At 33.0% G+C, this 15,386-nt stretch overlaps 1 protein-coding gene across 2 annotated transcripts in view; it reads right to left on the bottom strand.

The window, feature by feature from the left end:
• The window catches only part of UBR2 (ubiquitin protein ligase E3 component n-recognin 2), a 154,009-nt gene that overhangs the window by 11,270 nt on the left and 127,353 nt on the right, over positions 1-15,386 (bottom strand). For both annotated transcript variants that reach the window (XM_044674615.1, XM_044674614.1), the window contains exons 33-40: positions 12,719-12,819; positions 10,357-10,435; positions 9,371-9,519; positions 9,054-9,109; positions 7,055-7,151; positions 6,625-6,692; positions 5,749-5,884; positions 4,154-4,244 (exon numbers count right to left, since the gene is read on the bottom strand). In XM_044674615.1, coding sequence (XP_044530550.1) covers positions 4,154-4,244; positions 5,749-5,884; positions 6,625-6,692; positions 7,055-7,151; positions 9,054-9,109; positions 9,371-9,519; positions 10,357-10,435; positions 12,719-12,819 — 777 coding nt within the window. The remainder of the gene's footprint in view (positions 1-4,153; positions 4,245-5,748; positions 5,885-6,624; positions 6,693-7,054; positions 7,152-9,053; positions 9,110-9,370; positions 9,520-10,356; positions 10,436-12,718; positions 12,820-15,386) is intronic.

Here is a 15,386-nt window from a genome sequence, read left to right as displayed (position 1 = left end):
TATTTTAAATAAGTGATTTGCTATGGTTTTCCTTAACTGTTGTAATTTTTTGTTGTTTTTTCCCCCAATTAAATTTTATATTTTAAAATGAAGATTGCCTGTTCTCTCTCCCATCTTCTTACCCCATCCCCAAACGAGAAAACAAGAAAAACAAAATCTCTTCTTACAAGCATGTATAAAAGGAAAATAAATAGCTGCATTGGTAGAACCTGTACTTTGAGCTCTTCACCTCTGAACTGGGAGTAGGGGAGCAGGAGTGGGCTTGGCCTGTCTCATTATGAGTCCTCTGGGATCACACTTGGACATTGCATTATCAGAGTTCCTAAAACATTCAAAGCTGCTTGTTTTTATAATATTGCTGGTATTGTATAAATTGTTCTCCTGGTTCTGTTCACATCATTATGTATCTATTCATATGAGTTTTCCCAGGTGTTTCAGGAAACCATCCCCTTCACATCACTTCCTACAGCACAACAGTATTCCATCACATTTATGTATTATAACTTGTTCAGCCATTCCCCAATTGATAGGCATCCCCTCAGTTTCCAATTCTTTGCCACCAAAAAGAGAGCTGCTAGAAATATTTCTGGGCATATAGGTTCTTTTCCTTTTTCTTGAATCTTTCTGGGGTATAGACCTAGTAGTGATTCAAAGGATAAATACAGTTTAACAGTTTTTGGGGCACAGTTCCAAATTGCTTTCCAGAATGAAAGGAATAATTCAAGAATTCCACCAGCAGAACAATAATATACATTTCCCCCACAGCCTCTCCAGGATTTGTCATTTTTTTTTTGTCAACTCTGACAATCTGATGGGTGTTAAGTGGAACCTCGAAGTTGTTTTAATTTTTATTTTCCTAATTATGAGTGATTTAGAGTCATAGTACCAAACTTAAATGGAAACTAGAGCCACTAAACTATACAGAAGGATCCCTGAAGGCCATGTATTAACTTAGAAAATATTACATTTTAAAATGTTTCATTGTATTTTTATTTGTTTTTGGTAAAAAGTTCACAATTACATTTTAATTTGGTTTGGGCCACACTTGTTGTGGGGTACATGAGGCTCTCAGGCCATGTGTATGACACCACAGACTTAGAGCACTTTTTCATATTGATAGATTGGATTTCTTCCTCTGAAAAAGGGTAGTTCATATTCTTGATCATTTATCAATTGGGGAATGGTTCTTAGTCTTATATATTTTAATTGGTTCTCTATATATCTTAGAAATGAGACCTTTGGGGGGGAAATTTGTTGCAAAATTTTTTCTTATTTACTTGCTTCTCTTCTAATCTTACTTGCATTTTTTGCTTGTGCAAACCTTTTTTTTAATCTCATGTAATCAAAATTGCCCCCATTTTTATCTTCTGTGACTCTCTCACTTTTGTTTGGTCATGAATTCTTCCCTTAGTCATAGATCTGGAAGGTTAATTTCTTCCTTGCTTCTTCAATTTATGATGTCATTCTTTATGTGTATGTCATGTGCCCTAAGATGAACATATTTGGAATTTGTCTTGGTATATATTGGTGAGATTTTGATATATACCTAGTTTCTGCCAGATTGCTTGCCAGTTCTCACAATAGTTTTTCATCAAATAAGAGTTCTTCTCCCAATAGCTGGGATTTGGGGGCTTATCAAATACTAGACAACTGGAAGGCTCCCTGGGTTGAGGGATTTGGGAGAGAGTATATAGGAATGACTACTATAAAAAGATATGTCATCAATAAAAATTTTTTGATTTTAAAAATATGTCCTCTTTTCATGATTTCCTTAGGCTGCTTTTGAGAAGTATATCGATTATTCTCTTATTTTCTAGAGATAAGAAAATGGACATATATGTTACTGGTTAGTTATTGTGTTCATAGTCACTTTTCATAGGCAATAATTATATCCATGATATTCTCCAGTTATATAGTATCCTCCCCATTTTTCAGGTGTCTTGAGGACTGATCCCCCTCAAGCCCTCAAAATTGTGCTACTTTTAGCACAGACCTCTTTTATGTATCCTTGGTCTAGATGGATTTCAGTTTTATTTTCTTTAGAACTATTCACACTTTTTTACATAGCACATCAAGTCTGTTGTTGTGGTATAAATGTAGTAGTTCCACTATCACTGATCAAAGGAATAATTTTTAATTGTAATCTTGATAGATATTTTCCCTTTTTTTTTAATGTTCCAAATTTTCTTCTAAAATGCCATCAAGCTCATCTAGCTAAATTATTGCCTTTCCCCAAGCTGTTAACTTGTAGTTTTCTCCATCATTTTTTTCTATCTTATGAGACAATAAGGCTCATAATTTCGCCATCATTCTCCTCCATAAGATTTTTTCCAAATAAGTTTATATTTTAAATTGGGGCTACCTTTGGCAGCCATATTGTTTTGCCTGATGAAAATAAGTGTTTATTAGCTAAAGCGATTTCTTTTGTTTCCTTGATGTGGCAACTGATTTACACTAGTTCTTCCTCAAAATATTACAATATATGTCAATTTCCCAAATTTTACTATTAATAGCTTATTTAACTATGTTGGGTTAGAGTTGGTTTAATTTTATATCTTATCCTCATTTTGACACTTGTTCTAAAAAGTCAATGAAAAGTCAAGTCTGACTATATAAAGACAATTGATTTGGAAAAGATTCCCATATCAGTAACTGGTTATTTCTTGATTATTAGAAGAGATTTCACTTTTTTTGATGTTCTTTAATTCTTATCATATCCAGTGCCTAACTTTTCTTACTGAAACCAGTATTATTTCTGATACATAAAGCAGAGGTAAGAGACCTGTGTAAGTGCAAGGCTTCCTTGTAATCTACAAATCTTTGGCCTTTTTTGTATATTAATACTGAGACACATTTTCCAGTAAATTTTTTGTCAACCCCTAATATACTCAGCTTTGCACTAAAGTCACCAAGTGTGGGTTGATTTAATTTGTTGGGCTTATGTTCTTTCTATAATTTCTCTTCCTCCTAATCTTCTTCAACAAATATTGGTAGATAAAAGGCAATTGTCTTCAAGGTGGTCTGCTGATGAATGCTCATGATTGACACTGCCATGAGCTGACCAAATCCCATGAAATAAATGACTTTGCTTGTTGCCTTTTGATGCCTAATAAAATAAATTCCAGTAAGTCTCATTATTTGCCTCTCTAAGAAGAACCTGTGAATAGTCCTTCCATGTGACTGCAACTTCCCTTTATCTTCTATCTTCATTTAGAGCAATAATGTAAATATTGGTAATTCTGTGATCTTGTAGGTTAGTGGTTCTTAACCCTTTTTGTGACATGAACCTCAACGGACAGTTGAGTTGTGTGAAGAAGCCTATGGAACCATTCTCATAATAATGTTTTTAAAGGTAGGAAAAAAATCCATAGGATTACAAAAAAACCAATTATGTTGAAATATAGTTATCAAATATCAAAAACAAAGCAAAAACAAGTTCATAGACTCCAGGATTATAAACCCCTAATTTAGTTATATATTCTTTCAGTCTTTGGTCAAAGACCTTACTTTAGAGTATCAACAGTTATGTACATATTTGTCAATGTCTACTAATTATGTAACTGTACTTTTGTAAATATTTAAAATGTAGAAGAGAAAGTACTTTTTAAAGTTATAGTAAACCCTTTTTAATGGAAATAATCACCTCTGATCTTGGCTATTGGTAACAAAGCTCTGGGATAGCTGAGCAAGTCCTTAAGTGGGGAAAACAACCACTTGAAAAAGTCAAAATGAATCAAAAATAATTTTGTTTTGAGAATTTCTTGGTATCTCTTTCTATTTTTTTATAGCAAACATCTCAAAGTGCCGTTCAATCATTGAATCACTGACATGGGTGGTTAAGAAAGTAACTGGATGTCTGAGATAAATAAGAAGTGCTTCTGCTTCTGAGTTCTACTCACTTTGCCACTCACTGTTGATGCAACAATGGGCAAAAAAGGTTCATCTCCATTCCTTGGTCTCAATGACAATGCAAAGTAGATGGTTCACCTACTTACAAGGGGAAGGGTCAAAAATGCCACCCATCTGTATCATAAGGAATTTAAATGTAAAATAAAAAAATGCTACACTACAAGCATTTACACATCAACAACCTTTTTTGCATGGTAAAACTCATAGAGATGAGCAACATGCTCCCTTGTAGTACAGATGTTACCTTCCTGCATAGTGACAAAGTGTTTTGTACAAAGCAAGCACTGCTAACTCTTCTTCACCAGTAGGATTTTCTTGGTCCATGCCATTCTCTTCTAAAAAGATAAGGAACTATTAGTATACTATAATTGCAAGCAAGGTTTATTAAAAATGAAACACCACCAATTAATTTCCAAATAATTTGTAGAACATTTATGCTCTCAAATAAGACACTTTGGATGGGATTATTTCACACACACACACACACACACACACACACACACACACACACACACACACACACACACACCCCACACACACACCCAGTGTTCCCCAACAGTGAAAGAACCCTAGTCACTTGGGATAAATATAATCTGATGACACAAAAAAAAGAGTCATCCTCAGCTCAGTAAGGCAGGCCAGCCAGGGACTAAAAAAGATTTCTTTTAGGACAGAATAATGTATTTATAAAGAAATTAGTTAATTAATGAAATATTGATCACAATTTGACTCTGAGATCGACTTTGAAAAACTGTACCTACTAGAGAAGAAAGGAGTTGGGATGAGAGGAGCACAGCTGTTAGGAGACAGGAATCAAGAAAGAACTGCTTGGGGTCTTTAAACCCTTCTTAAAAACAAACAAATCCTGAATATATGCTTTGACCCCACTAGAAAACATACTGTAGTTTATTTTTAACTTTCATCTCACCCTTTGAACCCATCCCATAGTCCATTCTCATACCGTATTTACTTTTTCTACTTGAGCCTATACCCCTCCCCCCCATACATATTCACATATTCCCTCACAAAGAATTTAGAATGCAAGAGAGAAAAGTGACTCAAAGGACTATGAATAAATGAACTAAAAAATTATTAATGGAATGTATTTAGAAATAACTAAGTGCTAAACCCAGAGCAGACCATAATTAACTTGAACAAAACTCTTAAAATATTAACATGATTAATGAAGGAACTCTTAGACTTCAAATCATGTGTTAAAGATGTTTGGGTGGATCATGCCTAAATTCTTCAAAGCTTATTTCACTGGATAAAACTGGCTCAATATATTGTTTTGAAATTTGTTTTTAAAAAACAAGTCTTATATGAATCATCAATGTATTAGCAGCATGGCTATTACTCTGTAAAATCTTGAGGCTTACATACACCTTCCTTTTTGTACTATCTACACTGTCTGTACTATTTAATATTATGAGGCGGTAAGATACAGACATAATTAAGTGTACTTCAAGAGAATTTTTTGAGGGGTTGTTAAATGTTCTATTTTAAAACTTAAACCTGAAAATCAATAAAATCTACTTGCTTAGTAATTTATTTATATTAATTTAAATGCATGTAGTATCATGTAAAGAGAGAATTTATTTTAAGGCTACAAATTTAAAAACAAAACATTTCTACCTCCACAGAATTTTACTTTATGTAATGGAAAAATGAATTGCTTCAATTCCAAAACACTCTATATGTGATTATAATGAAAAGAGCTATTGAATTATGATTTCTATCTTATTCATCTCTTAAGTAGTGTTTTTAAAAAAAAAAACATGAGATAACTCAATGTTTTCTGAAAGAAGTTCTCAAAAGAATATAAGCAGAAGTCATTACCTGTACATGAGGTAAGTAAGATTTGCACAATGTGTGCCATAGTGACAAGATGGAAAATGTGAAGATCTCCAGTGGTGAGACTAAATCCTGAAAAATCCTGACACTGCAAGGCAGGGAATGAAAGTACCAAGCTCACCTGGAAAAGATAATATTAAATATCAAAATGTGTTCATCTCACTTTCTCCCTTTGAATTAAAAAAAAATTATAAGTTTGACAATCATTAATAGTCACGAACATTTTCATAATTAAAAAGGACTATATATGAAATAGAGACTACCATGGTTTTTATTTTAATTTTTCCTTCATTTTCTTTCATCAGAATATTTTCTATATTTCTTTATTCTATACTCATTCCTCATCTGAACAAATGATCTTCCTTACTAGAGAACAAAACTGGAATTCTCACTCATCCTTGGCTAACAATAATCACCTAAGAACCAAGGGACTGAGATGAACATTCTATTCTAACTCATTTAATTTGTCCTACAACTTCCCCAACACAAAACTTGTTAATTATAATAAAAACGGTCTATATGATCACATCTAATCTTTATAACTACACTGTGAAGTAGGTGGAATGGAAGTCACTTGCTGAAGTCACAGGTTATTCTAGAGGTTGACTCAGAACTAGAACTCACATCTCCTGATGCCCACAGCTACAACTCTTTCAACTAGAACAATTCTCTTCCTCAGTATTTTCTTTTTTAGCATTCCCTAAAAGAGACTGCATTTCAACAACCAAACTCTAATATAAAATCTAAAATAACAACAATTACAAGTGATACTCATTCCCAACCCATCTCCATACTTGTTCCCAAACTGTAGTTATGTGGGTAACCCAGCTCTATAGAAAAGATTATCATGAATATACTCACCAATAAATGAAACATGTCAATATCTAATATGCAAGGAAGATTTCCATATTTTTCATTAGGTACTAGTGCTGAATATTAAAAACAAAAATAATTTAGTAAACATTACATAAATTAATGTATATGGATCATATATAACAACACAATGCTGACATTTATTTTAAAACTTAATAAAATCTATTTAACTTTAATTTTCCACAAGATACAAATGAATCTGCAATTAACAACTTGTAACTTTTTTTTTTACAGTTTTATTTTGAAGAAATTATTTTAAAGTTTTATTTTGAAGAGATATATGTCAAAATACTATTTCAGGGCTGGCCCTATTTTTTAAAGCATGCTAAATATAAAAAATTATTTAAGTAAAAATGTATATTTATTATATTTTATACTCATTATTTAACAAAAAACACTTCAACATATTAAAACTTACATGCAAAAAGTATACAAAAATGTTCCTGCACCACTGAAAATGATGCTGCTGTCCAATGTGCAGCTGCAAATCTTGTTAATGACTTCAGACAGTCGTCCTAAAATGTGAAAACTGAAATATAACTATTAAGAAGAAATTGTAACAGATGAATTATTTCTATTCCTTCAGAGAAAGCTATTTAAAATGCAGAACAGAGATTTCTATTCTATTTGGGAGACCACTATGATTATTTCCTGTTATACTTAGCTTTTTGATTTGCCCTCGGAAGGCAATATCTCATGTAAAGTTACATTTGTAACACGAATATCATAAAGTGCTTTAGTAGATGATGTATTGATTGTGACTTGGATGAAGAAATTTTTATAACTGACACCTTGAAGGACTTGATGTATGAGATTAAAAGAGGAATGTTTATATACATATGTAAATATATATATATAATATATGTATTATATATATATATACATACACACACACACCCCATTGCTCTTTTTCCTTCACACACACACATGATAGTAAGCAAAAAGGAGGTGAACTTAGCTAAGTCAGAAAAAATACAGACTTCAAGGGGAGATATAGAAAAATATTGTGGGCAAGTCACTTCATCCTGTTTGCTTCAGTTTCCTCATCTGTGAAGTGAGTTGGAAAAAGTTTTTTTATCTTTTGATAAACCACTCTAGTATCTTTGCTAAGAAATCTCCAAATGTGGTCACAAAGTCAAACATGACTGAAACGACTGACCGACAACTGTGGAACAACAATATACTATACTTAAGAAGGCCATTTTACGTTTAAAAGATTGAAAGGTTATCTTCCAAATACTTCATCCGAAGCTAGCTGGATAAATTAGATTTGTTATCTATCTAATACATCTCTGCTCATTGTTTCCACTTCTTATTTTCAGATGTAAAAGCACATTGTTGTACTTATGACCAGTGATAGGCAAATTATCTGGCCTCCTGACCTTATTCCTAATCTGATGAAAACAATGATTAGGATATAATACAATGAAACTTCCAAAGAGTTGCTTTAAAAACAGACTGACAGATGAGCATTTCCTTTCCTTTGGCCCCATCTTTAAATAGTTTGTCCATCATTGCTTAAAGAAGCTACTCCACCAACTTATTAGAAAGGACTTTAAGTGACACAAGATAGAGACAAAAAAGGAATGATATTTCTTTTTCTTTTTTAGGATTAATATTTCTGATGCCATAATCATTCCTTCGAGTCCTCAAAGTGTAACAGTGAGAATAGGGAATATTAACCAGTTGGTCGCTTGCTGCCACATAAACATGGGCCATTTTCAATTTCAGTGATTTATTAACATAAGAAAGAAGGGTTCAAGGGAATATACTATCAGTAGGGATCACGTTTACATAGTTGTAGCCAAAAGAAAAACTAGTTACCATCTAATAACTGCCACATAGGAAAATAATAAATAAGTCTCATTTGAGAAGGCTTTCATGAGTGACTGCCCTTTATTTCTCCTCATAGGCACACCTGCACTCCTTTATTACCCTTGAAGAACCCTTAGAGCAGATGTCAAACTCAAGAAGAAACAAGGGTCACTAATCTGTACAGATGGATCCCTGTAGGTCACATATTAATTTTGAAATGTAATAGTTACCTATTTTTAAATTGTGTTTTTATTTATTTTGTTAAATATTTCTGTTTGGCTATACTTGGAAGTGTTGCGGGTGGTATGGGCCCCAGCAGTGTGTTTGACAAGGCAGATGGTCCGGCTTTGTTGTTGTTGTTTTGTTTTTGTTTTTGTAGAAACTCAACATATGTTGTCTAATGAAGCCTAACTCTTCATGAAAAGCAAATCAAATAATTTTAAAGTACTGTAAAAGAGAACACATTTTAATATGAAGGAGTTGAACACGGATATAAGTGACCATTTCATAATTAAAAAACTAAACCCAAAAACACTAAACAACAGCTGAAACTTTTCTCATCCAACAACCTTAATGGAATCAAGAGCAAGGTGACATCTTACCTGTCGGCAAGGCAAATGCCCAAATAATGGTTTCTCTTCATCATTTAATATTCTTTCTAAAGAAGGCAAAATAACGGTCAAATTTAGGTGTTAGAATTTTTAGGTCTCTTCATTGTAAAATGTCAGTGTCGAACTTTTAAAGCTGAAACTATGTTCCTTCTGAACCATAAGTCCTCAAAGTAAGATTTTAAAAAATGTTCATTTGTTATCTATAATTTATAAACTGGGAAACTACTGCTGAGTTAGTTCTATATCTATCATTTATATTACTATAAGTTGTGACATATGAGTAGGCCTTATGGAGGTCAAATGCTTACCTATGGTTTGAATAGTATATGCACAGCTACCCCAACACATTATGGGGACACGCGGATCCTCTTCATTGGGATGAACCTTTAGTCCCACTTTGTAAGTGGCTGTTCCAAATGTTGTCAGCATTTCTTTAATACTTTCAGAATATGGATTCCTGAAATGGACAAATTTGAGGTTAGCTCCAAAACATTACACCCTCATATTAATTTGAACACAAGGTTTCTTAGATACTATTCAATCTATATGACATGTGCTAAATATTTAAGTTTTAAAGTGTTTTAAGATATCAAGTTTTTCACACTGTACTTCACATACATAAATGTAAATCAGTAAGAAACATATTTGTTGTGAGAGAGAGAAAAAAACACATCAACTAGAATCATACTACAATGTTTAACTCTGAAAACATAGGAGTATATTGAAGAATTTTATGACTTACCAAATATACCTTAATAAAAGTAGGCAGTAGGTAAGGCCTAACTAATTGTAGTACCCAAAGGGAATGGAATATTACTGTGTAGTAACAAACCACTAAAATAAAAATAAAGGAAACATAAAAAAACTCATATGAAATGACTTAAAAAGAAGTAATCGGATCTTGGAAAACAAAATGTACGATGACAATAATATAAATTAAATAAACAAAGAAACAACTGAATACTATTTAGTAACAATAGTAATCAGGATTGGCTCTGAAGAACAGATGAGAAAATACAACTCTTTTTCTTTCAGGAAAAGGTGGGAGGCCTTATAGTTTGAAACACAGCCTCTACACTCAGTTCTGGCTGATAGATTTGTTAGTTTTGTGGAACTTTTTTTCCCCTTTCTTTTTTATTCTTTGTTATAAGAGATGGCTCTATAAGAAGGGGAGAGGGAAAGAAAATATACTTAAAATTAAAGTCATATAAAAGTTAAATGACATCAATAAAAATAGGCAGGTACAGAAAAAATGAACATTATAGTTGAGGTACTTGTTTAAGATAGGACTTACTTTGGTCGAAAATCAGGCCTAAACCCTTCAGGGAATTGTAGTTCAATCATACTTTCTGAATTTTCAGAAGATGGAGCATCTATAAGAAAAGCCACATATTATGTAAGCACACAAAACAAGCACACATACCTTATTTGAACCAACTAAAAATATTTTTCTGGTTGTTAAAAACAATGATAGGTCAAAGAAATTACAGATATAATCCTAGAAATTCTATGTAATATCTCTTATAACTGTGGCATCAAACAGGGGATTTCCTTTGCTTCTTAAACCCTTCTATGGAATAAATAAGAAATATTAGCTATTATAATCACAATTTGCTGAATGATTAGCCCTAAAGACTCTTGAAACTGAGAGACAGACAATATGATGTTGGAGAGCATAACTGGGATTCCTAAAGGATCCCAACAGGCTAGAAATTAATGGCTTAAATTTAATAAAATGGAGTTTAACTTAAGGGATAGGTATGTTTAAGAGATAAATGTAAAATGTTACAAAAAAAATCAACTATACAAGAACAAGATGGGGAAGATATTGTTAGGTGGCAGTTTATGTAAAAGATACTTTAGAGGAGGATGAGATTAGTGAGCTAACAATATGATGTGACAGTTAAACTAATATATTCAGATAGTCTTCTTAAGTTTCATGTGTGTGTGTGTGTGTGTGTGTGTGTGTGTGTGTGTGTGTGTGTGTGTGTGTACATATACTATCCAGAATATAACCCAAAAGGCAAGAATCCCACTTTACTCCCAACTAGACAATATCTTGAGCACTGAGTCCAGTTCCCACTGTCATATTTCAGGAAGGAAACTGAAAAGGGGTACATATTCACAGACAAACAATTGGTATGATGATAAGGACCTGAATTAGTGCCATCCAAAGACAGGCTAAAGTAGCTGGGAGGTTTTGCCTGGAAAAGAAAACAATTGGAAGGAAAAGGCACTTCTTCAATTAGTAGAAGAGCTTCCACATGGAAAGATTAAAAAAAGATTTTGTTTTGAGCCCAAAGGGCAGAACTAGGTGTAATGGCTGAATGTGCCATGAAAAGAATGCTAGATTTGCAGTTATAGGATTTAGGTTTAAATCCTGACTATTTCACTTACTACCTTTGTGACCTTGGGAAAGTTACTCCACCTCTCTTCCCAGTTTTCTGAGATGTAAAAGAGGGCACTGGACTAGATAACCTCTTCTAAAGCCTCTTCTAACTTTAACTATAATTCTCAGATCCTAAAGGTACAAAGAGATAGATTTTAGAGGACATAAAGAAAGCCTCCTAACAGAGCAATTAAAAAATGGAACAGTTGTCTCTCAGGAGGTGTGTGATTAGTCAGCAAAAATCATCATTATCATAACCATCATCTTTTCTGTAATAACCTTGATTTTCGGATGGCAAATATGGAGAGACATAAAAAGGCAAGGAGGGGGGACTGCAGCCAGGTTAGTACAGTGGCTAGAGCATCAGACCTGAAGTTGGGAGGAATTGGAGTTCAAATCTGACCTTTGACACCTGTTAGCTATGTGACCCTGGGCAAGCCACTTAATCCTGATTGCCTATTCTTTGCTACTCTTCTGTCTTAGAATTGATTCTGATAGAGGATAAGGTTAAAAAGAGAGAGAGAGAGAGAGAGAGAGAGAGAGAAGGCAAAGAGGGAGGATAAAGAGACAAGGCTAAACTGCTTTACTTCCTCTAACACTGATACAAATGTGCTCATATTTCTTGATGATAAAAGTGCCAATAATAACATAAGTAGCTGTTTGGTTAATAATGACTGACTTTATATAGCACTTTTTAAATTTTGCACAGTGCTTTACAACATTGTCTCATTTCAAAATAATTTTGTCAATAGGTATAAGTGTTATCATTTCCATTATACAAATGAGATTAATAAAGAGGGACTTTCCATTGCCACAGCTAGTAAGTGTCAAAGGTAGGATCTGAATCCAGTCCTTCCTAACTCCCAAGTTCAGTTTTTGTTTTTTGATTTTTTAAACTCTTAGCGTCTGTGTATTGGCTTATAGGTAGAAGAGTGTGAAGAGTGGGCAATGGGGGTCAAGTGACTTGCCCAGTGTCTGAGGCCGGATTTGAACCTAGGATCTCCTGTCTCTAGGCCTGACTCTCAATCCACAGAGTTACCCAGCTGCCCCCTTCAGTTTTATATCATTTACTCCCAGCTGCTCTGAAAAGAAAGTGAATATTTTTGTTGTAAGCTTCACATGTTCATATTATATTTTGAATGAACAGGCAACTATAGAGTAAAGCTCTAGTTTTTAAACAAATAGTGACATGGAATATCTTATAATTAAAACAGTAACACAGCCAGACCCTGTGGAAGTAGCTAGAAGAAGAGAAATCAGAACTCACTGAAAGTACTTTCTTCTTTCCGTAGAACCTGCAGTGCTTTTATCTGCTGAGATACTGTTCTAATCCACTGAACAAGATTTGGTTGGTCAGAAAAATCTAGCCTATTAGAAAAGATAAGCAATATTTAAAAAAACAGGCAAGAATATGATAGGAAACAAAGTATTTCTTCAAATAATCACACATTTGAATTAATAAATCAAATCATCTAAAAATGCTTTCAAAACAAAAAACTCTTATTTTTCAGTTTACTATTAATAAAAATAACTTAACATGTCTTCATGCTTTTAAAAAGTGGAATTTTAAGGTTTAAAGCATTAATCACTCTTACTTGAGTTGCAACCCCCCCCAACTCTATATCTGAATTATGAATAACTCAAAATTATTTCTTAAAGCAAAATATATTCCATAGAGAGCTGCTCATTAACAAAAGGGTGTAGTAATTAAGTCCTGGTACTATAAGAAATAATTTAGCATTGTTTCTCATAATAGTTCACTTTCACTTATATTCTTATCAATAGACCATATATCATCCCTTTCCTTCAAAATAAATCTGAAGCCTGGCCAAACCAAATTTCAAACTATATTATAAAGTATCAGTTATCAAAACAATTGGTACTGGCCAAGAAATAGAGTACTGGAAAAACGGAATAGGTTAGGAAATCACATAGTAGTTAATGACCATAGTAATTTGGTGTTCAATAAACCCAAAGATGCAAGCAACTGGGTAAAGAACTCACTATTTGACAAAAACTGCTAGGAAAATTGGAAAACAATATGGCAGAAATAAGGACAGACCAACATATCACACCATACACCAAGATAAAGTTAAAATGGATACTTTATCTAGAAATAAAGAGTGATACCAAAACAAATTGGGCAAACGCAGAAAAATTTACCTGTTAGATTTGTGGATAAGAGAAGAATTTATGACCAAACAAGTCAAAAAGAAAATAATGAAAAAACTAAAAAGACAATTTTGATTACAACAAATTAAAAAGGATTGCACAAACAAAATGAATGCAACCAAGATTATTATGGAAACAAAAAATTAGCAAAAAAATTTAATAGCAAGTGGCTCTGAAAAAGTACTCATTTCTCAAATATACAGAGAACTGAGTGAAATTTATAACAATACAAATCATTCCTCAATTGATAAATGGTCAAAGGATATAAACAGATAGTTCTCAAATGACTTAAAACTATCTATAGTCATATGAAAAAATGTTCCAAATCAATACTGATTAGAGAATTGCAAATTAAAATACCTATCAGACTAATACAATCAAAAAGAAAAATTACAAATGTTGGGAGGGAATGTGGGAAAATTTGGACACTAATACACTGTTGGTGGAACTGTGAATTGATTTAACCATTCTGGAGAGCAATATGGAACCACACCCAAAAGGCCATAAAACTATGCAATACCCTTTGACCCAGCAATACCACTACACAGTTTGTATCCCAAAGAGATCAGAGATAGGGGAAAAGGATCTATGGGCACAAAAATATTTTTGCATTTTTAGCAGTTCTCTTTACAGTGGCATGGAACTAGAAACTGGGGGGGGGGGTGCCCATTAATTGTGGGATGGAGGAACAAGTTGTGATATATGGTGGTAAATATAGTGTCATAAGAAATAATGAACAGGATGAGTTTTAAAAAAACTGTAAAGACATATGAACTGATGCAAAATGAAGTGAAGAGAATGAGAACAGTATATACAGTAACAGAAATATTGTTCAATGATCAACTGTGATGGACTAAATTGTTATTAGCAAAAAACTGTCCCAAGATAACCCAAATGGACTCAGGATAAAAAAATGTTATCCATAGCCAAAGAAGGAACTGTTGGAATCTGATTACAGATCAAAGCATGTCATTTTTCATTTTATTTCCTTTATGAGTTTATTTTATTGTATGTGTAATATGTGTCTTTCTGTCATAGAATGGGAATGTGGAAATCTACATAGCAGGAAAGCACTAGTATGAACTATATAACATTATTTTACCACCTTTGGGATGGAGGGAAGAGAATCTGAATTGCAAAATGCCAGAAAACACATTGTCAGAAATTGTTTCTATTTCTGAAAAAAAATTTTTTTAAGTAAAAAAAAAAATCTCTAATAAGGAAAATGTAGCCAATATTCAACCACACAAGAATCTAATTTAAATAACATAATTTGTAGGTTATGGGTTCATCTTTTATCTTTGATTTTCTTCATCCAAAAAATAAGCAGAACCCAACTTTAACACAAAGTTAAAAGTCAAGAAAAAGATTGGGAAAATGAACAAACATCACAAAAGAACCTGACCACAGAAAGTAACTGTGGTGATAAGGAAGGTCAAAACATAAAATCAGAAGACAATGAGATCAAAGAAACTACATGCAAACCTCAAAGAAAAATATGAACTGGTTTCAGATCATGGAAGAGCTCAAAATGGATTTTAAAAATCTAATAAGAGAAGCAGAGGAAAAATGGGGGGAAAATGAAAGTGATGCAAGAAAGAACCAATAACTTGGTGAAGGAGACACAAAAAATACTGTAGAAAATAACACCTTAAAAAATAGAATAGGCTAACTATTAAAAGAGGCACAAAAATACATTGAAAAGAATTCTTTAAAAAGCAGAATTGGACGGGTGGAAAATGAAGTACAAAAATTCATTGAAG

The sequence above is a fragment of the Gracilinanus agilis genome, chromosome 4 (genome assembly GCF_016433145.1).
Source record: "Gracilinanus agilis isolate LMUSP501 chromosome 4, AgileGrace, whole genome shotgun sequence".
Classification (NCBI taxonomy): domain Eukaryota; kingdom Metazoa; phylum Chordata; class Mammalia; order Didelphimorphia; family Didelphidae; genus Gracilinanus; species Gracilinanus agilis.
This window is presented reverse-complemented; position numbering and strand designations above follow the sequence as displayed.